The sequence below is a fragment of the Antechinus flavipes genome, chromosome 5, assembly GCF_016432865.1.
Source record: "Antechinus flavipes isolate AdamAnt ecotype Samford, QLD, Australia chromosome 5, AdamAnt_v2, whole genome shotgun sequence".
Lineage (NCBI taxonomy): Eukaryota > Metazoa > Chordata > Mammalia > Dasyuromorphia > Dasyuridae > Antechinus > Antechinus flavipes.
Window position 1 is genome coordinate 210131003 of NC_067402.1, and position 23938 is coordinate 210154940.

Sequence of the window (23938 nt, forward strand, 5' to 3'; positions counted from 1 at the left end):
TTCCTACTTGGCAGCAGTTCACAGGCCAATGTTCCTCTCTCCCATTTCCACATGAATGACTCCCGTCATTCTCTCTTTGATTACTTTCATTAACTTCTGAGGCTGCTTCAGACAAATTATTTCTAAACCAGGAGTTGCCAACAACCAGGAACCAATTATCCTTACAGCTGAACAGGGAGAAATCATCTCCAAATTGATGTGAAATTAAGAGATTTAAATTCAAGATTCATTTCCATATGAAGCTACATCTATATAGCTCTTTGAAAAAAAGAGAAGTGGATGTTTAAATAGAAGTATGAGACCAAAATAACTGTAGTTACTTATGAACCAATAAACTATTTATTTAGTTTTGTATGTGTGTGTATTCATTTATTTAGTTAGTTTGGCTCAGAAGGCTTTATCTGCATGTTATTCCTCCTAACAGGATGAGGACTCATTCACTAGAATGCTTTAATCATTTTTATCAGTAGTGTTGGTTAAAGGTTCACTAAGAAAATATGAAAAGGAATTTTTATGTCACCTCCTAGGAGAGACTGAGCAAAATACTAGTCATGGAGTGTATCGTGTGTAACTCCTGACCGCCCTTGTTAAGGTCCTTCTGTTGCCAGTTCCCTATGCAAGGCTAGCTGTGAATGACTTAGCTATTCTCAGCAATATGATCCAAGACAATCCCAAAGGTCTAATGATGAAGCATACTATCTGCTTTCAAAGAAAGAACTGCTATTGATTGAATACAGACTAAAACATGCTTTTTTTTTTCACTTTTTTTCTATCTTTTTTTTTTTCTTAAATTCAAGTATTTTTGTACAAAATGACAAATATGGAAATGTTTTATATAATGTTACAGGTATAACCTATATCAGATTGCTGACCATCTCAGAAAGGGAGGTAGGGATGGAATTTGGAACTCAAAACTTTAAATAAAAATGTTTTTAAATTAAGGGAAAAATTTCATGTTGACACACAATATATCAAAAATCAAGATATATACTCTGTGTGTGTGTGTGAGAGAGACAGAGAGAACTGGTTGCCTGTACCCCCAATTCTCAAAGCCTATGACAGACACATGGGCAAATCTTTCCTTTGCTTACTTCCTTCATGTCTGAAATCAAAGATAAGAGAGGTCAAAAGTCTCCTTAAATTGTAAAGTACTATACACACTTAAGGCATTATTATTATTTTTCTGTCTTCTTTCCATTCTCCAAACCTGCCCTCTTTCCCAAAAGACAGAAGCCTGGTGAGGATAGAACACAGAGAACCACAAATACTATTATTTTCTCTTTGGAATAATACGGAGTGGTCCTGAATTCATGCAATGAAAGTTGTTTATTTAAACACAAAACAATCCCTAAAAGGGGGATGGGGAAATGAGAAGGAAAAGTGAGCCCCTGGTGTGCAGGCCAGCTAGGCAAAAGCCAAATACCCTATGTCCTACTCTCCTATTCCACACAATCCAAGGGGGAAAATTAACTGGAATTTCATGATAAATGATAAGTGTGTATCTGTTCTCTCCATACTGAAGGCCCTTTAGGATGATATCAGGGGAACAATCTAAATGTGAAACTAAAAAAGGAGAGGAGATGATGAAACTAAAAATATGAGAGATTCTTTTGCCAGAAAGGGCACAGTCCAAAAGTAATAGAAACAGCTCAAAATCCACAATCAATCTGGACACTAAGATCATGCTCATACTGGTCCTGCTATTCTCAACCTAATGATTTCCTTGTTACATACCCACACCTAGTCTATAGGAATAATCACAGTACTTGAACTTTAAGCCTTTAAGGCCCACAAAATGCTTTATTGAAACATATTAACTTATTTGTTCCTCCCCAAAACCCAAGGATATATAAACTTTAAGTATCATCATGCCCATTTTACGGGAAACCTATATATATACTTTACAATTTAGGGACACTTTTGACCTCTCTTATCTTTAATTTCAGACATGGAGGAAGTAAGCAATGGAAAGATTTGCCCATGTGTCTATATATATATATATATATATATATATATATGAAAATGAAATCAAAGTTTAAGGGGAGATCTGCTTTTGTCTGAAAGATCAAAGATGGCTACATGGAAGAGGTGGGCATTTAATCTGGTCCTTGGGAAAAATCAGTGAGATAAAAATCCCAGTAAAAGTGTGACTTAGTAGGAAAAAAATCTGGCTGTCTTGGTGGAGAGATAATAGAATCATATTTACACACAGGTTCATTCATCTCTTAGAGATCTTAAGTTTTTTTTCTAAAAAAGATTTCTGTCTCATTCAACTCTGTTCATCTTCCTCAGTGCACACAGTACAAGGTGTTGTAAGTAAAAGATAATCAATTTATTGAACTGAGTTTTTTAGGAGATTTTAACATATATTCAAAAAAATGTTTAAAAAGCCAATTAGATTTTGGAACAAAAGCAGCAATGGCACAACAGAATCTTGCACAAATAGACCTTAATAAGAGCAGCAGCCTTTAGTTGAACACAGTAATGTATTAAGGATGAATGCATATAAGTACAGCCCACTCATTTGCTATCACAAACAGATTTTTGTTACCATTTAAGCATAATTTTTAGGTGCCTGGGTGACCAAACATAATAACAACAACAACAAAAATAAGTAGCTAACCTTTATCTAGTGCTTAAAGTTTACAAAGCACTTCAGAAATATCTCACATTCAGAGAACGCTTTGAAATCTTTCCATCCCTTTGCTTTTCTCAAAAGTTAAGTATAATAACATTGTACATAGTAATAACAAGAATGGTGTCCAAACATAACAACTATAACAATAAAGATAAGTAGCTAGCATTTATATGCTTAAAATTTGCAAAGCCCTTTAGAAATATCTCACATTTAGAGAAAGCTTTGAAATCTTTTGATCCCTTTGCTTTTTACAAAAATTAAATATAATGAGAACACTGTAAACAGTACTAGGAAGATTGTGTGATGATCAACCATGATAGACTTAGCTCTTCTCAGCAGTGTAAGTGATCTTAAGACAATTCCAATAAACTTGGGATAGAAAATACCATCCACATCCAAAGAGAAAACTATGGAGACTGAATGTGGATTGAAGCGCAGTATTTTCACCTTTTTTTTGTTTGCCTTTTCTTAAGGTTTTTTTTTCCTTTTAATCTGATTTCTCTTTTGCACAACATAACAAATATGGAAATATGTTTAGGAGATTACATGTTTAACTTATATTGGAATGCTTGCTGTCTTAGGGAGAGGGGAGGTAAGAAATGAGGGAGAAAAATTTGGAACACAAAATCTTACAGAAAGGAATGTTGAAAATTATCTTTACATATATTTGGAAAAATAAATTCTTATTGAGGAAAAAAAATCCTACTTATCAAATGAGGGAGATATACATATATACATATATATGTGTGTGTAAATATACACATCTATGTATATATTGGGGTGTGTATGTGTGTGTTCTCCCTTTTGTTCCACCAAGAAATTCGGAAGAACAGGGAAAGTTACTTTCTCATTTCTATAAGGTTTCTGCAGCAATCCCAGGAATCCCAAACAGCTAAACGGCAGGGCACTGGGCCTGGCATTAAGAAATCCTGAGTACAAATACAGCCTTAGACACTCACTAGCTGTGTGACCCTAGCGAAGTCACATAACTATTTTTGCCTTGGTTTTCCCAAATGTAAAATGAGCTGGAGAAGGAAATGACAAACTGCTCTGGTATCTCTGCTAAGAAAACCCCCAAAAGGGGTCACTCTCTTTGTGATGATGGAAACAACTGAATTATAATAAATATCAGATATTATTATCATATTATTTCTTCTTCTTTTTGGCTACATTTTATATTCTACACTGTCTCCTTTCCTCTCCATCCCACAACAAAGATGCACTTTATTTATTTCTGAAATTGTATTGCTGCCGAACAAGACAGTTTTGACAGCTTTGGCTTGGGATTAAATCAGAGTAGCCAAAATTCTAATATATGAGTTTGTATAAGCTCCTTGAGGACGTTTAGGTCCCCAGTGTAGGACATGCTGCACAGTTTGGGTGTCAATAAATGTTTGCTGAACTCAACTGCTGTATCCAGAGTTTATGAGCCGGTTAATGGAATAGGAAGCTGGCTTTCACCTCTGGCCCCATCCCATCCTTTACCCGGGACAGAGACAGTACCAAAATACAAGGCTTCAGATCTTTCCTGACCCGTGACCTTTCCCCCAACATAACACCTAAACTGTAACTTTAAAAAAGAAACATCTGCATGAAAGAAGATAAATGACTGAGAACACAATATATCCAAGGCTCAGCCAATTAATAGCATAGCTTCTTTACCTTCCCTCAAAAAAACAAACAAAAAATGCTGGAAAGAAGGAGGGTCTAAATTATAGCATTTATATAAGCACTTTTAAAAGGTTTGCAAAGTGCTTTATAAGAAGTATCTCATTTAATACTCTTAGGAAAGGATGATTATTACTCTCCCATTTTACAGATACAGCAGAAGAAAGTGAAGTGATAAACTCAGGGTGTCACAGTAATAAGTGCCATGGGCAGAATTTGAATGTGAGTCTTCCAGAATCCAGATCCAGTTCTATCCACTGGTCAGCTGGCTACTTGCCCAGCTATGAAGAAAACACTTTAAAAAAAAAAAAATGTTGAATGATTGATGCAAAAAATACCACGTTTAGATAAGATTACTATTTTAACCAAATAAGGGAATAATACACACTGATAATTAAATAGTAAAATATTAAGGGCTGTGTGAGCGTAAAGCTAAAGTACAAAGTCAACCTAATTTTAGTTAAAGTGGGGTACCAAGCCTGGGACAGAAGGGGAGGGCTTGGGAGCTAGCTTGCATGGGCGCCAGAAGTCAGGGGGAGGGAGGAGGAAATTTTGGGGAACAGGTCTCTGATTGGTTGGAGCTGAGGAGAGGACAGTACCCATCTCCCCATCCTCCCCCCTTCCTAGAGATCATGCCAGGGCCTCCTTGAAGATTAGTTTTATAGGAAGCAATGAAATCTTAACTCCTAGCATTTTCCCAAACTGCTTTTGCCAATAATTTTCTAAGGAAATTTAAGCCATCTTCCACCTCCCCAAAAAGTGTCTTACATCTGGATTCCAGCCAGGAGAAAACACAAGTCAGGGTCAGACTACTTGGGAATAGGACTATATATGAAAAAGGCATTGGGGTACCCTTTTACTCGGGGTAAAGCTCAGCCCAAGCAACAGCTTCCAAACAAAGGCCTCCTCTGGGATTTCCAAATTGCTAGTTTCCTCCTTTTTCCTCCCCAACACCAACATTTTATTAACTTTGCAAATATTTGGTAATTTTTAAATCTAATTAAATATTGTCCTTCCTTAACAGAATAAAAATAGAATTTAACCTCTCTGAGTTTTTTTTTGTTTTTGTATCCCCAGCTAGTCCAGTGTCTGGCATGTGATTTTTGTTGTCCAGTCATGTCCCCATTTGAGGTTTTCTTGGGAAAGATCCAAGAATGGTTGGCCATTTCCTTCTCCTGCTCATTTTACAGGGAAGGAAACTGAAGCAGTTAAGTGACTTGCCCAGGGTCACACAGCTAGCATCTGAGACTGGATTCGAACTCAGTTCTTCTGACTCTTCATCTGGCACTCTATCTACTGAACCAATAAGCTGACCCTGGCCTATAACAGACACTTGCATATAAAAGCCTGTCGAAATTTGAATGAGGGAAGGAAAGAACTTAATATTTCCTCAAAATGGATGTTAAACATAAATAATGATCCTTTAAAAGCCTGTTGAATTGAATTTAAAAGGTAAACTGTCATTTTTCACAGCCATTAATTAATTAGGATGCATAAATACTATTTCCTATCAACTCTCATTATGTACCAACTCCTCTGTTTTTATATTTCTAAGTCCCTAGTATATATGCACATATCAAGGCTAAGTTATAGGGATGCACTGGTTAAAAGAAAGAAAGAAAGAAACGTTCCCTGACCTCAAGGACCACTGAGGAGATTCAAGGATACATAAATATATGCCATAAAAGTAATGTAAATTCATAAATATTCTAAGGGGGGAGATCAAGAAAGATGAAAAGGACCTATATGGTGTATATATGTGTACAGAGAGAGACAGAGAGAAAGAGATTCTCTTGTAGGATCCAAGAACTGGAAATTAAGGAGATGTCCAACTACCAGGAAAATAACTTTTAAAAAAAGTTAAAATATATGAATGTAATGGAAATGCTTTAATGGGATGTAGAGTGAAATGATCAGAACTAAAAGAACACTGTATATAGCGATAATAATAGTGTCAAGAAAAGACTTTAATAGTGAATCCATAAGGCTAACAATAAAAATGAACACTCACATCCTGCCCAGAAAGGTGATTTTAAAAGTGTAAAATGAGGTATACATCAGGCAAAGTTTATTTTGCTATGAGTTTTGTTATGAATTTTCTTTTATTATTCAACACGGAGAAGAGGGAGTACGGGAGGGAAGAGAATAAATGGTTGTAAAATAATTTTTTAAAACTAGTTATCTGGGGATGGGACACATATAAAAAGAAAAGACAAAGGGGGGAGGGAAGAGTTTCCCCTTCGGAAAACCCAAACTTAACTTTAATGATTCACTTTAATGACCTTTAATATAATGGTCTCCAAAATTTTGATGTAAGAGTGACTCCTTATTTTCTGATATAGTGAGTAGTCAGGGACAATACTTAAGGATGGTCAAGCTAAATGAATAGTGCCCGTAATTTTGGAAGACAGGTGGACATAGGAATAAGATTAAGGTAGCAAAATATGTGATGGAAGAAACCCATCATGGGCTGGCCCCATCCCTTAAGGAGCTCTGACCTCCCTAGCCTGGAAGTAATCATGGGGGCAGGGCATGAAATTTCTAACAGTGCTTGGGTTGTAATTAGGTTATAAAAACCCTGAAGGGCCGACATCTGTTGCAACCATAGGATGATGGCTGGGAGAGTATGAAGCAAGAATGGATGCAAAGAGTAGCATAGGTGGCTCTGCTGGAGACAAGCCCAGAATTTATTGTCCCCAGGAGGGTGGGATATAACCCATTTTTTCCCATCCTCCAAATGGCTGATCATATACCCCTCGATGTTTTGCCATAGTCCCAACTCTGGAGACAATGGGCAAAACAGGGGCACCAGGAGGAAGGTCAAAATAGACAAGACAAAAATATCAAACTTCTGATATCATCAGTTTATAAAACCAGTCCAGCAGGTCTGTTGGGCAAGAAATAAACCACAAGCTAAGCCAAAACAACCTGAGCGGGATGAAATGATAAAGGCGCTGTTTCTGTCCAGTACTGTCTTGCGCATTTCTGCTATCTGCTACTTTGATCTTTGCAAAGGGGCATTTTCCATGATGAACTATTCTTTTACCAAAATAAAAGTTAATTTAATAATAAACTTGTAGTTAATAATTAACTGTTTGAGTCCCGTATTCCCTTCTGCTTAACCACTCAGATTATACAGAAAATTTCATTAAAAGAGATTTGCAAATGAACTGCAGAAAGCATTAAGGCCATTTTTTTTTAATGTCTGATCCACACAAGTTCATGAAACTCAAAGTCATATTGGTCAAGTCTATTTCACCACTCTGAGATTTTTTCCCCATAAGTAAAATAAGAAGATTAAGCTAAAATTAAATAAGGAAATTTGGACAAATTTTCTAAGGACTTTTCCTGATCGAAAGGTATAACTTTTCGAAAAACGGGGTTTCCAATTCCAATTGTTCAGTAATGAAGAGAATCAGCTACAATCAGAGAAAGGACTATGAGAAATGGGTGTGGACCACAACATAGCATTCTCACTCTTTCTGTTTTTGTTTGCTTGCATTTTTGTTTTACTTCTCAGGTTTTTTTCTTTCTAGATCTGATTTTTCTTGTGCAGCAAGATAACTGTATAACTATGTATACATATATTGATTTAACATTTAATATATTTAACATGTATGGGACTATCTGCCATCTAGGGGAGGGAGTGAGGAGGAGGGGGAAAGTTGGAACGAGAAGATTTTGCAAGGGTCAATGTTGAAAAATTATCCATGCATATGTTTTGTCAATAAAAAGCTATAATTTAAAAAAAAAGAAAAACAGGATTTCACTTTTCTCAGATTTGCTGCTGAACAAGTAGTATAGTTTCTAGCAAAGGGCAAACAACTTCAAATGGTTTTGCCTGAATTATAAATTAACAGTTTCATTCAGAAAGTTAAAACCAATTAACATATAACAGATATGATCTACCCTGCCCTGTATTTCCTTTTCTCTTGAGTCACAAGTTAATCAAGCCTCTACTAAAGCTAGAAGGCAATAAAAACTAATAAACATACATGATTACAGTTCAAATAAATAAAAATTCAACAAACATTTATTGAGCTTCCTTCAAAAGGTGAAAGGTATTGAATACAGTAAAAGGTACCTGAAAAGCACTTAACAAGTGTAGTTTTCAAGATACAATCATCTAATTTTGGCATAACCTGTAAAAAGTATAAGAGTTTTGTTTCTATAGTAACTGATTTTCATATCAAAAAGTCCTGAGGCCATAGCTGGAAAAAAAACAATTTAGGCTGGTCCTTTACTGCAAAATTTCGAGCTGTCTCACTTGCTTTTATGGAACTTCTCCTGGATAAATGATGTTGCAGAATGCATTTGGCTTGGGCAGTTGAGATGGTCAAAGTTGGGAGGAACTGGAAATATTCAGCTGTTTCTGTTCTTTCTGGAGATGCTGCTTCCAAGTTTCCTCCCTGATGTAGTCCTTGGCAGCTGATTCTGCCCTGACTATATTTTTATTTTTCAGGTCCTCCCTCTCTCAGCACTTGTCTTTAATCATTGGGCTACAATTTTAAACTTTTTGATATGTGGATTTATCGTTGCTTCCTAGCATCACCATATATATCTAGTTTATATCATATATGTATATATACATAGTATTATATCATATATATTCAATTTTCCAAACTGAACTTGTACGCACTCCAGATAGATATAAAAAGATCACAGCTGGAAAGCTATGAAAGCTGGAAAGGATTTTTATAAGCGTCATCCACCCCTATAATCACAACCTCCGCATTCTACTACTGATAAGAAAACTGGAACCCCAGAGAGGTGAATTTGCTTGCTCAAGGTCAAACAAATAGTATAGTGTCAGAGCGGGCCTACATATGCCTCCTGTGACTTTTATAATCTCAGACTACAAGGTAAAATGGTTGGCAATTAGTTGGCACTCAACAAAGCTTTCTACAAATGTTTAGCAATCCCTAAGAGGTTAGTGTGGGTGTGAACTGTTTGATATTTGTTACAGGTTTTTAAGTCTCCCTCCTGATTTAAAAAGAGCAAAAAATAAAAATAAATGATATGAAATAAGCTACAAAAATGGGTTCATCTGGATTAATGTCTATCATAACTGCCCAAATATAAATACAAAGGCTTCTAACCAATGGATGGCTTATTTTTCAGTTGAAATGAGTTTATTGATCAGTAACAATATAAAATAATAATATCTATTAGGAATTTACTCAGTACAGAGCGCTATGCTAAAAAAGTGGGGAAGAGTTCAGAGATAAGAAAGCAGATAAAACATAATCCCTTCAAAGAGCTATAGTTCATAGGAAGATAAGAAGCCCACATAAGATAGCTAAGCTATTCATGCCAGGAATTTTATTAGAGAGAATTAGAGAGAAGCAAAACAAATGCTAAGAACAGGTCTAAAGGGGAAGGGTCTGGGCTTGGAGTCAAGGAAACTCTTATTCCAGTGTCTCAGACACTTACTAGATAGCTGTGTGACCATGGGCAAGTAAATAAGCTGGAGAAGGAAATGGCAAACCGAGAAAACTCCCAATGGAGTCATTATGACTTATGAAGAGTCAGATAGGACTCCTCCAACAACAGGACACATCCGAGGAAGTGTTTGAACCTATCTTCCAACACCTGAACCAGTCTTCCTATCACCAGGCCACAAATGAGTGTCAATTCTGATCACTGAAATCTCCCAAGGCATCTTGGTAGGTTTAGGGGCTAGGACCGTATCTTAAATACAAACCTCTCTGCTCTTAAGGACACCAGGTCCCACCAACAGGATGAATACAGAGAGGCTTGGAGAGACCTACATGGACTGATGCTAAGTGAGATGAGCAGAACCAGGAGATCATTATACATTTCGACAACGATACTGTATGAGGATGTATTCTGATGGAAGTTGATTTCTATGACAAAGAGACCTAACTGAGTTTCAATGGATAAATGATGGACAGAAACAGCTACACCCAAAGAAGGAACACTGGGAAACGAATGTGAACTATTTGCATTTTTTATTTTCTTCCTGAGTTCCTTCTGAATCCAATTCTCCCTGTGCAATAGGAGAACTGTTTGGTTCTACAAATATGTATTATAGCTAGGATATACTGCAACATATTTAACATATATAGGACTGCTTGCCATCTTGGGGGGAGGTGGAGGGAGGGAGGGGAAAAAAACGAAACATAAGCGAGTGCAAGGGATAATGTTGTAAAAAATTACCCTGGCATGGATTCTGTCAATACAAAGTTATTATTAAATAAAATAAAATTTAAAAAAAAAAAAAAAAAAGGACACCAGGTCCCAGACCAAGCCCAGTTTGGTCACTGTTTGGGCTCTGATTGGCTCAGAGTGAATGTAAATAGCAATTGTTTCTGTTTGGGCCAGAAACCAGGAAGGTCTTCCCCTCCCAGGTTTTTTTTTTTGTTTTTTTTTTTTTTAAACTAGGCAAAACAGGCCATTCTCTGCCTCATCTCTTACCTAGCCATAATCGCTGAATGGGTGTTGCCTAGTTAAACTGAGACTAGTTAAAGACCTTAGCTTAAAAAGGGCAAGGTCTCCCACTGCATCCACAGCCGTTTCCAGTTGTCCTGATCTATGTCTTGCCCCCAGATTCAGATGGCTCTGGAGGGGAAAGTGAGGCTCACTTAAATCCAATTTACTCACATGTCATGTCATCATCTCCCTGATGTCATAGTTTCTCCTTCAAGAATGAAAAATTAACAATAACAACCACCACGACTGACTAATAAAAAACATTTTGTAAACATTAAGGTGCTATGCAACTTCCAGCTGTTAATATATAACTGGACCCACCCTGATGTCGAAACACAGAGCCTGAGAAATCCTAATTCTCTGGCATGAAATTAAAATTAAGGTGTAGTACACTTGATTGTTGTAGGGAAATGGGGCATTGGGGAAAGTAGAACAAACCATATCATTCACAATCCACCTTCCTGGAAAATCCAGACAACTAAATTAAAGAGTTGGGATCTAATTAATTCGAAGGTACCATTTAAATGACAGCAAAACTCCTTGGGAGTTACATTATCTGGAGAAGGAAAGTAACAAAACAGCATGTAATCTATAGTAAGTCTCTGTAAGTCAATATTTAGCTTAAATACCAGTTGTCACCCACCCATTTCCTCCTCAAAAGATAGATGAAAAGAGCTAAGTGACAAACATCTAAGGCTAATTATTAGATAACAATGTTGATGCCAAAGCAAAGTGGAATAAATGTATTTGTATAAAATTTGGGAGGCCTTTTTATCTTCAAAGCCTTTTATAAAAGAGCAACCAGTTAATTTTTTTAAAGCCTTCTGGAGTATTTCATGAAGCAAACAATAGGATTATAGAAACTGATTTTGAACATTGACAGGAAAATGTTAACTGAGCCAAATTTAAACAGAAGCATTACTGTATCTTCATGAATATATACATTCCCCCAATGGATCCTTGCCTTCTCAATGAAAAGCTATTTTGGGAGCAAACCCCATGACCACATTGTTAAAATCACTAACTCATTTCTGGACTCATCTGTCTGATGTGCCAAAGTGAACTTTCAAATTCCTAGGAGTTTAAAAAAAAAAATCACTACTAGATCATGTTAAAACAATTTAGCTTCTTAGGCGAGGAGATTAAATAACTAAGCAATCTGGCACAAGCCTAGTGTTACTTTAGAGTACTTAAGCCAAGGACAAGTATAGCTAGTTCACTCTAAGATAATTTAAATTTAGAAATCTAAACCATCTGAGTAGGCTTGAAATTCATTTAAGGTGGGTGGATTCCCCAAATTAAAAACTCAACGGAGTACTAGAATGATTTGAAATCTGGGAATCTCTACAAGAAACTGGTGTTTAAGCCAATTCAAATCAACACACAATTACTGATTGTCATGTTCAAAGTAGCAACAGTAACACTGACCAAGCACCTTGCTAAAGCTAAATTTTATTTATAAAATTTTATTTCATTTGAGCCTCACAACAATCCTACGAGGTAGATGCTGTTATTATTCCCATCTTCCAGAGGGGGAAACTGAAGTAAACCAGGGTTACACCATTACACAGCTAGTATATGTCTTAAGGCAAATTTGAATCAGGTCTTCCTGCCTATCCTCCCAACTTCACTTAGCTGGCCATACAACCAATTCAAGTCAGACTCACTTTCAAATCATCGAGATCTATACCCCTTCTTCCCTAATTTGATATGAGGATTAAGCAAGATAACATACAGGAAATGCTTTGCAAATCTTAAAAGTATAAATATAAGTAATATGAATACATGACATTTATTTAAAATAAATATATTTTTATTTTATAATTGATTATATTCAATTAAACAATAACATTAGGGATCACTTAGTTCACACCTCTTTTTTAATTGATTACATTAAATGTTAAATTATATTATACAATATATAAAAGCTGTTCATTTGGTTTTTATATAAATATCAATATAAATGCTATTAATAATTTCAAAATATACCACAGCAGTACAGTGACCAGAGATCCATGTGTCTTCTATAAAGCACAGTAAGAAACTATCAGTAATGGCTTTTCATAATCTTTGGAAGAGTTAGGCTAAGTAACTTTATTTTCAATTAAAGACCACATTCTTTTCAAACTAGAAATACAGTAATGTAACAAAAGATAGCACAGTAAAATGGAAAGAACTTAACTTCAATGGACCTCAACAACTCATTCAAGCTTTCCCATCCAGTGTAATTTGTCTATTTCCTCCTATAAATTCACTATGGTAGATTGGGGCATTCAACAATCTGAAGGACATGCCTTTTTTTTTTCTTGACATTACAAGCGTATCAGTGAAATCTTCTTTACCAGTCATTCCTCATTCTTGCCATATAACCACAGCCCATCTTTTCTTTCACTAAGTGCCTTTGATGGTGCCTTTCATCCCTACTCTAACGAGTTTGTCATTGGTTACAGGTTGTAGCCTGCTCACATCAAACCCTGTCGACTTACATGCAATACATTTAATTTGTTCTTTGGAGAATACTGTATTCCAGGTCTCGATCTTAGTACCATATAGCAACTCTGATAGAATGTTAAGACTGGAAAGATGGACTTCTACTTCCAGGGGAAGTTTGAGATCAGTTTAGAAATTTCCCAAAGGCAACTCAAATTTAATTTACCCTACCTATCTTGTTTAACTCTAAATCTTCTACCATCCTATGAACAGAATATTAAGGTAGAAGAGACTTAAAACTTTCCCCTGGCCTAAGGCAAAACTATATCAAGACTATATCCAAGCCATTCCAAAGACAGACTGTAATTTTTTAAAATATCATGAGTTTACTTAGAAATTTTTAGAAAATAATTGGTAGATACCAATTGAAATTATTAATAGCTTCAGCAAAGTTGTGGGGCTACAAAATAAACCCATGGGAATACCAATGTGTAGGAGAGACAATAGAGTTAGAAATCTGGGACAAAATAATTACAAAACACATAAAATATTTGGGAGCCAATCTACCAAAGTATAAATATACAAAGAGAAAGCTCTCCTTAAAGAAATAAAGTACAATTTAACTAGTACAGCCTGAAGGATAGTCAATGCTCATTGGCTGGGTCTTGCCATTTAATTAAAAAAATAAAAAAAATAAAAATACTACTCAAGCAAATTTATAAATTTAATGCTATGCCAAAATTACCAAAGAAGCTAGATAAAATAAAATTCACTTGGAAAAACCAAAAATCCAGAATAGAAAAGCAGCTTAAAAAAGAACAGCTTAGACAAAGAAGAATCAAACAATTGAATGCGACCATGAAATGTACAATAACCTGGGAAAAACTCTTCTATCTGAGAAAAAAATTGCATGGGAAACTGGAAAGCAGTTTGGAAGAAATTAGGCTTAGACCATCATCTTACATCATATTACACAATAAATTCAAAATGGATTAAACTTAAAAGATCATAAGAAAATTAGAAGAGAAGCACTTTCAATCAGGGGTGAATTCTTAATCAAATAAGGGATGGAGACAATTACAAAATAAATAGCTAATTCTGATGAAATTAAATATAAAAGCTTTTGCATAAAACTGAATTGTCTAGGATAAGAGGGAAAGTGATTGACTTACTAAGGAAAAAAATAAACTTTGTATGTTTGTATTATCTACATTTTAATGTATTTTTATTTATTTTGTTAAACATTTCTCAATTACATTTTAATCTGGTATGGGCAGCACTTGGACGTATTACAAGCCACAAACATGTTTTACACCATACGGGATACAAAGGAACGATTTGATATGGTACACTCCTTCACTATCCTCAAGAAACTTAATCTCACTCAGACAAGGAATAATTTGATATGATACAATGCACTATCCTCAAGAAACTTTAATCTTAGACTAGTTTTGTATATGTGAAACATTAGAGAACAAGAAATATATAGGTAAAAGAAGAAAAATAAAGACATATTTTTTAAAAAAGAGACCAAGAATTAAGTTTGGACATGTATACTAATATTGTATTTAATTTATATTTTAATATATTTAACATGTATTGGTCAACCTGCCATCTGGAGGAGGAGGTGGAGGGAAGGAGGGGAAAAACTGGAACAAAAGGTTTGGCAATTGTCAATGCTGTAAAATTACCCATGCATATATAACTTGTAAATAAAAAGCTATAATAAAATAAAATAAAAGAGACCAAGAAAATCTACAAGCATGTGCTAAATCATATGAGGTTGGTAATAAAGAGATTTGTACAACCATAGAGATTAAGGTAAATTCTTGTAAGGAGGCCAGCCTTGATCTGAAAAGATTAATCTTCAGAAGAATTACAGCAAGAAAGATAAGAAGCAAATAGGTGAAGAAAAAGAAGCTAAATTCTTCCCCAGAAATGAGTTCTCCCTCATAGGTGAATAATTAGCAAATACAAAGTCACTCTCTTAAGGAAATAATATGACCCATGCTGATTTTGATATCCATTTACGACAAACATTCAGAGCACTCTAGCTCAGAGAAATGGAGATTATTGGTTTATTAATTCTTAAATTCCTGGCATCTTCTTAGTCATTACCGGCATTCTAAAGAAACATTAAAATTTCAGTATTACCAGATACTGGGCTAGGAATTGGGAAGATTCAGAGATATATAAGCAATAACCTTCAACCCCTGAGGGGCTTAGTTATGGCTCAGTTGGGTAGCAAGATAGGAACATAAAATGGGGCACAATCAAGATTAGAAGATGACAGGCAAATGTTCAAAGTGATTTCAAATAAGGTCTTTCTCCCATCTTAGGAAGAGATGATGGAGATTTTAAAAGGCTAAATTAGAGGAAGTATTTCAGCAAAACCTCCTAGGATGTCAACAAGTTTAGTCCGAGCAAGGAGCAAAGACTTTCCAAAGATTGCCTAAGAAAAGAGCCATAGGGGAGAATTCACAGGAAGAGGAAGGGGAAGAATAAATTTCAACAGAACATTCAGTTAGTTCATCCAACAGGTAGTTGGATCCATAGTGAGAAGTTTGGTTCTGAAAGCCTTCCCTAACCTAGCTTTCTCAACCCCCCATCCCCATCCCACCTTTCTTAGACCTAACTCCCCCCCCAACACACCCTCCATGATCCAGCCTCTTGGCTGGTCCATGGCTAAGACATTCCATCTCTCAGCTTTGGGCATTTTCTCTGGCTCTCTCCCACGCCTGCCGTTACATTTTAATTTGATTCAGGCAGATTGGGGAATGTTACAGGCCGTCAGCACATCTGGCACCTTTCCCATAAAGGATACAAAGGAATAATTTGTTATGATGCCCTTCACAGTCCTAAAGAAACTTTGTCTTACTGGGGAATTAAGTTTTGTGCTCGCTCTCTCTCTCTCTCTCTCTCTCTCTTTCTCTCTCTCTCTCTCTCTCTCTCTCATGTTCCAACTACTGACCTCCCTGGTTTCCAAATCCCACATTCTATAGATTGTTGATGTTATTAGTCCTTCGTTCTCAAAGAGGTCCATGACATCAGGGAGGGAAGGCCATGACATGCAAGTGAACTGGACTGAAGTGAGGGAGGGTTGGGCACCTGTCTCACTTTTCCTTCCAGAGCCATCTGGGTCCAGTGGCCAGATATGGATCAGGACGACTAAAGATGGCCTTGGATGCAACGGAACACTTTGACCTTTTTAAGCTAAGGTCTTCCCTTCTCCCATCCCTCTAAATTTCAATTATCTACTTTATGTTAATGATTTCCCATATTTCCAATAGATATCTGGCTTTGTAAATATTTGTTTGCTCAAGGTCATCCCCCATAAGATTAAGCTCCTTAAGAGCAAGAATTATCTTTTGCCTCTTTTCACATCCCAATCACTTAGCACAGTGCCAAGCACATAGTAAGCATTTAATAAATAAATAAAAATAGCATTACCGAATTGAATGCCAGGTAAATTATTCTGACACTATTTTAACAAGCAATGAATCTCTTCTGAACCACAATCCACAAATATTCAACTGTCTACCAGGACCTCCAATTCAGGACCTGTATCAAAAGCAAGTTTATTATTTTTATTAGTTTATTTTTTTTTTTCTGTTAAACTTCCAGTCACCCCATGGTCTCCCATGTTTAAATTTTGGGCTTACCTTTCCAGAGCCATGACAGAGTAGAAAGAGAACTAAATTTGAAATAAAGAGTATCCTCCCTTCCTTTCAATCTCGACCTTGCTGCATAATCATCATTCAATTTATTTTATCTTTGTGGGTTTTCCCATCTTAAAATCCATAGGTTAGACTAAATGATCTTTCCCTTTGCCCTTTACCAAGTCTAAATTCTATAACGCTAAGTCTCTTCCTTTCTCTCATTTCTTTTAAATCCAATCTAAAAGGACTAATTGTTCTGTCAATTTGACTCCATCATCTCTAGAATCCATTCCCTCTTCCCAGAGCTATCAGTAAAATCAATACACATTTATTAAATACCTACTATGTGCCTAGTACTAGGTTAGGCATTAGGCTACATCCCCCCAGTAAAGGGTTTTAATGCTACCTTCTTAGACTCTGGCAATAAGCTATAAAGAGCAGGCTACATAGGAAAAATGGAATAGTTAAGTGGTACAAAGGACTAAGTGTGGGATCTGGGATGAAAATTCATCCATAAATTCAAATCTGGCCTTAGGCACTTATTAAGTGATCCAGACTAAGTCACTTCAATCTATTTGCCTATTTCTTATCTACAAAATGAAGAGAATGGAGAATGAAATGATTCTAGCATCTTTGCCAAGAAAACTCGAAAAGATGTCATGAAGAGTTGGACAGGATGGAAAACAACTCAACAATAACAGCAAAATTATTATTGTTTTTATATTACCTCTATGGCTGTGAGCAAGCTATTTAACTTCTTCCAGCTCTAGTATTTATTCTCACCTCTAAACTAAAGGAGCTGGACTAGATGAGCCCTAAATTCTAAACTCTTGGGCTCTGACTCTTACATTATCATTAACACTAGCTTTCTAATTCTGAATGAGCAAGCCAGTTCCCATAAGCCAGGCCCTCAGCAAAAAGCAACACTGGAGGGGACTCTAAGGAAAACAGTAACACAACTGGAATGTCTACATGGAGCCTACAGTTTCAGGAATTAATTTGAATAATTTATAATTAATACATAAAACAGTATATTATTGTTCTATTATAAGAGTTACATATTATTATAATACATTATAATATAAAATTATTATGCACATTATTATATAAAACATTAATATATAATTAATATATAATTTAATCTGAGTAAAAGGGCCTAAGAAAAGAATAGAAAGACCAATGAGTTGTTGAGTCAAAAGGGAAAAAAAAGCAATGAAACAAAAAAAGAAATTTCTATGGCACAGTATATATTTCTTTTGTCTAAATATTTGCATTTAAGTACTGGACACCCTCAGGTCAAATTCTCTTTCCCAAATCAAAAACCCCTTTTCCTTTTAAAAATTTAGTTGAATACTTGTGATAGGTACCTGATGATAAACTCTGTAGAACTCTTGAGACAAGAAGAATGGCAGCATAGAGAGAAGCAGGACAAGTCTCCCAGGGATATTAATCAGTTATTTCGCTCTCCTTTGCTATGATAGTCAATGGGATGTCATTGAATGATGCTGGGAAGAGGGAGAAGGATCACTAACTCCCTTCTACAAAAGAGCCTTAGAAGAAACATCTAATTTTCAGGCATTTTTCATGCATTATGGCCAGATTAGGAGCATTGTGTCCACTTGATGAAGACTCTACTGTGATTTTCATTTAATAAATTTCTTCAATACATCCAATTCCCCATTGGAAATCCCAATAAACTTAAAAGAGGAACAAACAATATGGCACACAGCTGTGTGGCCACATAAAGAAATACCCCTTTTAGGAATAAATATTAACATTCTAACTGGAATGGTAGCCAAAGGCAACAATGGTTTAGAATACAAGCTCATTTGTGAAACTTTTATAGAGGAGGAGTAAGTAAAAAAGAATGAGAGAAGGTTATTTTGTGTAAAAGCAATTATGGAAAAACAAAACCAACATCAGCAGTTTAAAGTAAAGAGATAATAAATACTGCTAAAATGGAACAGATCTGCTCAAATTTTTATCCTGACCCATTTTCATCTTTAAGAACACTTCACCTATTAGTGCCTTATATACAGGAGACATCTATTAAAAAAAATTATAAATAATATGATCATAATGATGATAAGAATAACATAGCTACAGTTAAGTTGCAAGTACCTAACTTAGAATGCATCAAGATAGGATATTGAGGATAGTTGCCACCATCAATTCTAATTCCCTTAAAAGCATTTTAACTTTATTTTCATTCTTCAATTATTATTCCAAATAATTCCAAATTATTGTTACCATAAATTCTCATCTATAAAATGAAGAGGGAAAGGAACACATTTATTAGGCAATATTAAGTGTCAGCAATAATCAAAAGTATTTGGTTTAAAAAAAAAAGAATAGAAAAGTTGATCAGTGAAAAAGATCAGGTACAAAACATCACTCTCCTGGTGTTATTGGTTCTCTTTGAGAATGAAAGTTGAACAATAATTATTCCAAATTTCCATGTTTCATCTTAAATTTCAGAAGTAAAAAAAAAAAAAAGTTAAAAAAAATTTTAGAAGTATATTTTGTTATTCAGTGTTTAGTTGGTTTTCAGTTATGTCTGACTCTCCATGACTCTTTTTGGGGTTTCCTTGGGAAAAACACTGGAATGGTTTGTTATTTCCTTCACCAGCTCATTTAACAAATGGGGAAACTAAGGCAGAGAGGGTTAAATGACTTGTCACACAGCAAGTATCTGAGATCGCGTTTAACCTCATGTCTTCTGGAATCCAGGCCACCACAATCCAAACACAGTACTACCTCATTGGGTCAGCAGTATGAGACTCCCTCTGCCAAGTTCCTATTTGGATCATGGAGATGAGCCTGGGTCCTCAAAAAATATCCACCAGTGGAACCAAAAGCTTTCTAGGCACGTTTATCATGCTTGAAAGGTTTTACAAATAGTCCCAATAACTACAAATAACTAACTAGGGTTTCCTTTCCTAAAACCAGATTAAGACTCATACTCTCTTCTATTGCCCAAGGCAATCCATAAAACAAAGAAAAACACAAAATGGCTCTTAATCTTGTTCTATTTCTAGACAAGTCAATCAACTGTGTTTTGTGTTTATCTTTTGATCTGATTCAGTGCAGTAGGAAGTGTACCCCAGCCCTAGAACAATGACCCCCAACCTAGACCAATGAATAGCTCCCCAAGAAAGGTTAAGTACACCTGTATGAATTGTGATCATATCAAAGTACCTGTATTAGTGAGATCATAGATTTACTGAAATATTAAAACGTTGACTGATGTACACTTTTCTTTCTAATCCCCTAAATCAGGCCTTCTTAAACTTTTTTCCACTCACAAACCCTTTTTGCCCAAGAAATTTTTTATGGGTGCCTCGGGGGTACATAATTATATAAAACAGATATGCAAATAAAGCATTTACTGATAATAAATCATAATTTTGTAACCTCCTTCAGTTACAAGACCCCATATATCCCTACTGCAACATATTTAACATATAACATGACTGCTTGCCATCTGGGGGAGGGGGTGGAGAGAGGGAGGGGAAAAATTGGAACAGAAGTGAGTGCAAGGGATAATGTAAAAAAAAATTACCCTGGTATGGGTTCTGTCATTAAAAAGTTATTATAAATAAATAAATTTTTTTTAAAAAGACCCCATATATCCCTAAACGGTCGTTTGGGGAACATGTCACACATGCCTGAAACCATCACAAGGCTAACTTCTTAAAAAAGATTTCCACAGTAAATCTGTTTGAACCCTTTAAAACCACAGGAAGTTAAAAAAAAAATCTTTCCTAAAGCCATGAGAATACTTCAAATGCCATTTTATTTTAAATTGGGCAAGTTTTTTTAAAAAGAAAAGAAAAATCAAACCAAGTTGTGATGAGTCAGAATATAAATAGATTTGAAACAAGGGGCTAAGATGGGAAGTATCAACTTATTTCAAAATCTGATTCTTATGGAAAATTTTCAACAAAAATTGATCTTGTATGAAGAAAGTTGCCTTTGTAGGTATAGTTTGAGAGGCTCTGATTTCAGCGATCCCCCATTGGGATTATGAATTAATACCAGAGAATTTTAGAAGGCTAGTTAGAAAACTGACCAGAATTTTATAAAATTCATAGAAGAGGAAAAAACGCAATTACTCGCTCCTACTGACCTACCTCATTGTTTATTAGGAATTAGAAAAGTGGTTTTTTTCATAGTAATGTGAACATAGTTCTAATGTGATAATTGGAAGAGTAACAACTCAAGTCTTGCCATTTCAAGTTGTGAAAAATCATCTTGCAACACATTATCCAACAGTGGTTTCCCAAATGGGGCCATTGCCTCAGGGGGGAAGGGACACAGAATGATTTTAAAAGGTCCAGGATTGAAGCCCCCTCCCCCCCAAGGTTATGTGATCAAAGGATAGGAAAATGGGTCACAACCTCAACCCGATGCTTCTCCCACTGCCAACTGAGAGCTTCTGAGTTATATTCTCCAATATAACTAACTACTCCTTTCATCCTTCATACCCCATCTGTTGTGCCCTAACTCAAAGCTTACTTCACATCAAGTCTTATGTTGAACACGGAATTTTAGAGTCTTCTGATGCTGTTTCTCCTTTATGTTTTCATGGCCACAGGGTAAAACTCTCATCCTGACTGATTACTTTGTTCCATATTGGTCATATAAATTTTCACAAGGTTTTTCTGAATTATTCTTATTTGTCATTTTTATGGTGCAATAACTTCCATATACATATCAATGAATATGCACTCATTAAATATCTCATGTTATCTATTAAAAAAATTATATACACATGTATACATGAATAGAGTTTATATAAAGGGCATTATACATACTGTGCATGTAAATATATTTTATATTAAATGCATTATATATGTGTATATGATATACAAATATGTATTATATGTATATACACAAACATGCATATTTTATATATATTAAAAGCATTAGAATGTATACATGTAAATATTTTATATTAACTGTCTTTAGTACATGTATATTTTTATATGCATATGATGATACACAAATATGTATTATGTATACACACAGACATATTTATATATTAAAAGCATTATAATAGGTACATGTAAATACATTTTATATTAAATGCATGACACGTACACGTGTATTTGGTGATATAGATATGTATTATGAAATGTGTAAACACAGACATGCATTTTATATATTAAAGCATTAAAGTGTATATGTAAATATATTTTATATTACATGCACTGTATGTGTGCATTTATGACACATGTGATATACAAATGTGTGATTTGTATTGTGACACATGTACACAAAGACATGCATGTTTTGTATATTAAAAGCATTATAATGGGTACATGTAAATCTATTTTAGATGTATGGTATAAATATTTTAAAACATTGTATACCCATGCATGTATTACATATATGTACAATATTGTTATTATTGTTGCATGTTCTTTTTCAAAGACCAATAACATCACAGATGATGTCTTCGACTTGTGAGAACTAACATTTAGGAGAGGCAGAGTTGCCCAATCATCACCCTTATTCTCTCTTCCAGTCAATGAAATTCAGTGACAAGAGAAAAGTCAGCATGACTGGGGATGGTCCAGGGTGCAGTAGATCACCTTAGCATCTTCAGTGTCTGCCCAAACTCTTTAAGTGCTCTCCAAATTTATTCACTGGTCCAATTTCATATTAGCTTACCTATTTTACCATGGGATCTCCAATATTTAACATTTTTATCATCTTCAATCATCTTAGTCAATCTGATTAGGCGAGATGTGAAACCTCAGTTATTTTAATTTGTTTCTCTTATTCTCGGTGATTTAGAATATTCTTTCAAATGCCTGTTGACAGATAACATTTCCTTTGGCAATTTATATTATGGGGAATGGTTCTAGCTCATTATCCATATCAATTCCTTGAAAATTTAAGTATCGGATTGTTATTGCTGCAAAGATTCTTCCCTTACCTTCCTCTCCACCCCTCACCCCCACCCCAATTAACCTTCATGGCCTTCCTTTCTTGGTGAACCAGTCAGGTTTATGTTTGGATTACCCAAGATCCTTCACATGCTATACTGAAGCTCTTGAAACAGCACTTTAGCAGAGGCTTTGTTTCATCGGCCCAGGAAATAAAAAACTGAGATACATTTAGAAAATGATTTTCACAACCCTATATTTAAAAACAACTGCAAGTAATTATTTTCACTTTAACACTTCAATAACTACCTTAATGGCAAACTATCATTATTATTAATCACAATTATTTCCTTAAGGCTAAATCTATTCTTCTGACTCTGTGGTTCACAAATCCATTCATTATTTCCTTTTGCATAACATCTGGAAAAAGACCAAAAGTGATGCATGAATAACTACTAAATGACCCTTAGCTGACTGCATCAGGAGGGAAAAGATCACAGTTAAGAGTCCACAAAAGACGAATTAGTTTGACAATATTGTAAGAAATAATAAGCCTTATTCTTTTCATAAAGTACAGGGATTAAGAGACAGTTGGTGTGGCTCAAGGGATGCCTTCTATTGTAAGGGCTCATCTGGTAGAGGGAATTGAACAAGTAAAGAAAGAAAGCTTCCCTCACTCCCCCTTCAACCAGTACCCCACACATTTACTGATCCCAGCTATTCCAGTCAATAAGTATTTATTAAACACCTACTATTTGCCAGTCATTTACTAGCTATGTGATTCTTGGGGAAGCCACTTAACCGCCCCCCCACATTTACTTGGGATTATCTACTGGGGTTATATATTGGGGGGTCATAATAGCATCTACTTTCCAGTATTGTTTTGAAAAGCAAATGAGATATTTGTAAAGTGCTTAGTATAGTGCCTAAGTACATAGTAAGCACTATATAAATGTTTATTCTCTCCCTTTTTCTTTCTCAGGCACTAGGCTAAGGGCAATATCGTTGTCTTTAGCACAAAAATTTTAAAAATATCTTCAAGAAACTGCACATGTTTAACATAAATTGGATTAGTTACTATCTAAGGGAGAAGATAGAGGGAAGAAGGGAAAATCTGGAACAAAAGGTTTTTGCAAGGGTCAATGTTGAAAAATTATCTATGCATATGTTTTGAAAATAAAAAGCTTTATAATTTA

At 35.2% G+C, this 23938-nt stretch overlaps 1 protein-coding gene across 4 annotated transcripts in view; it reads right to left on the reverse strand.

Moving 5' to 3' along the window:
• RASSF3 (Ras association domain family member 3) overlaps positions 1 to 23938 on the reverse strand; it is a 91493-nt gene that overhangs the window by 59362 nt on the left and 8193 nt on the right. The window contains exon 1 of one of the 4 annotated variants that reach the window (XM_051963723.1): positions 18216 to 18575. The exons of the other annotated variants lie outside the window; for them this stretch is intronic. Within the exon in view, the coding sequence (XP_051819683.1) occupies positions 18216 to 18263 (48 nt within the window). The 5' untranslated portion in view covers positions 18264 to 18575. Of the gene's footprint in view, positions 1 to 18215; positions 18576 to 23938 lie in introns of those variants that run through there. 4 annotated transcript variants of the gene reach the window in all.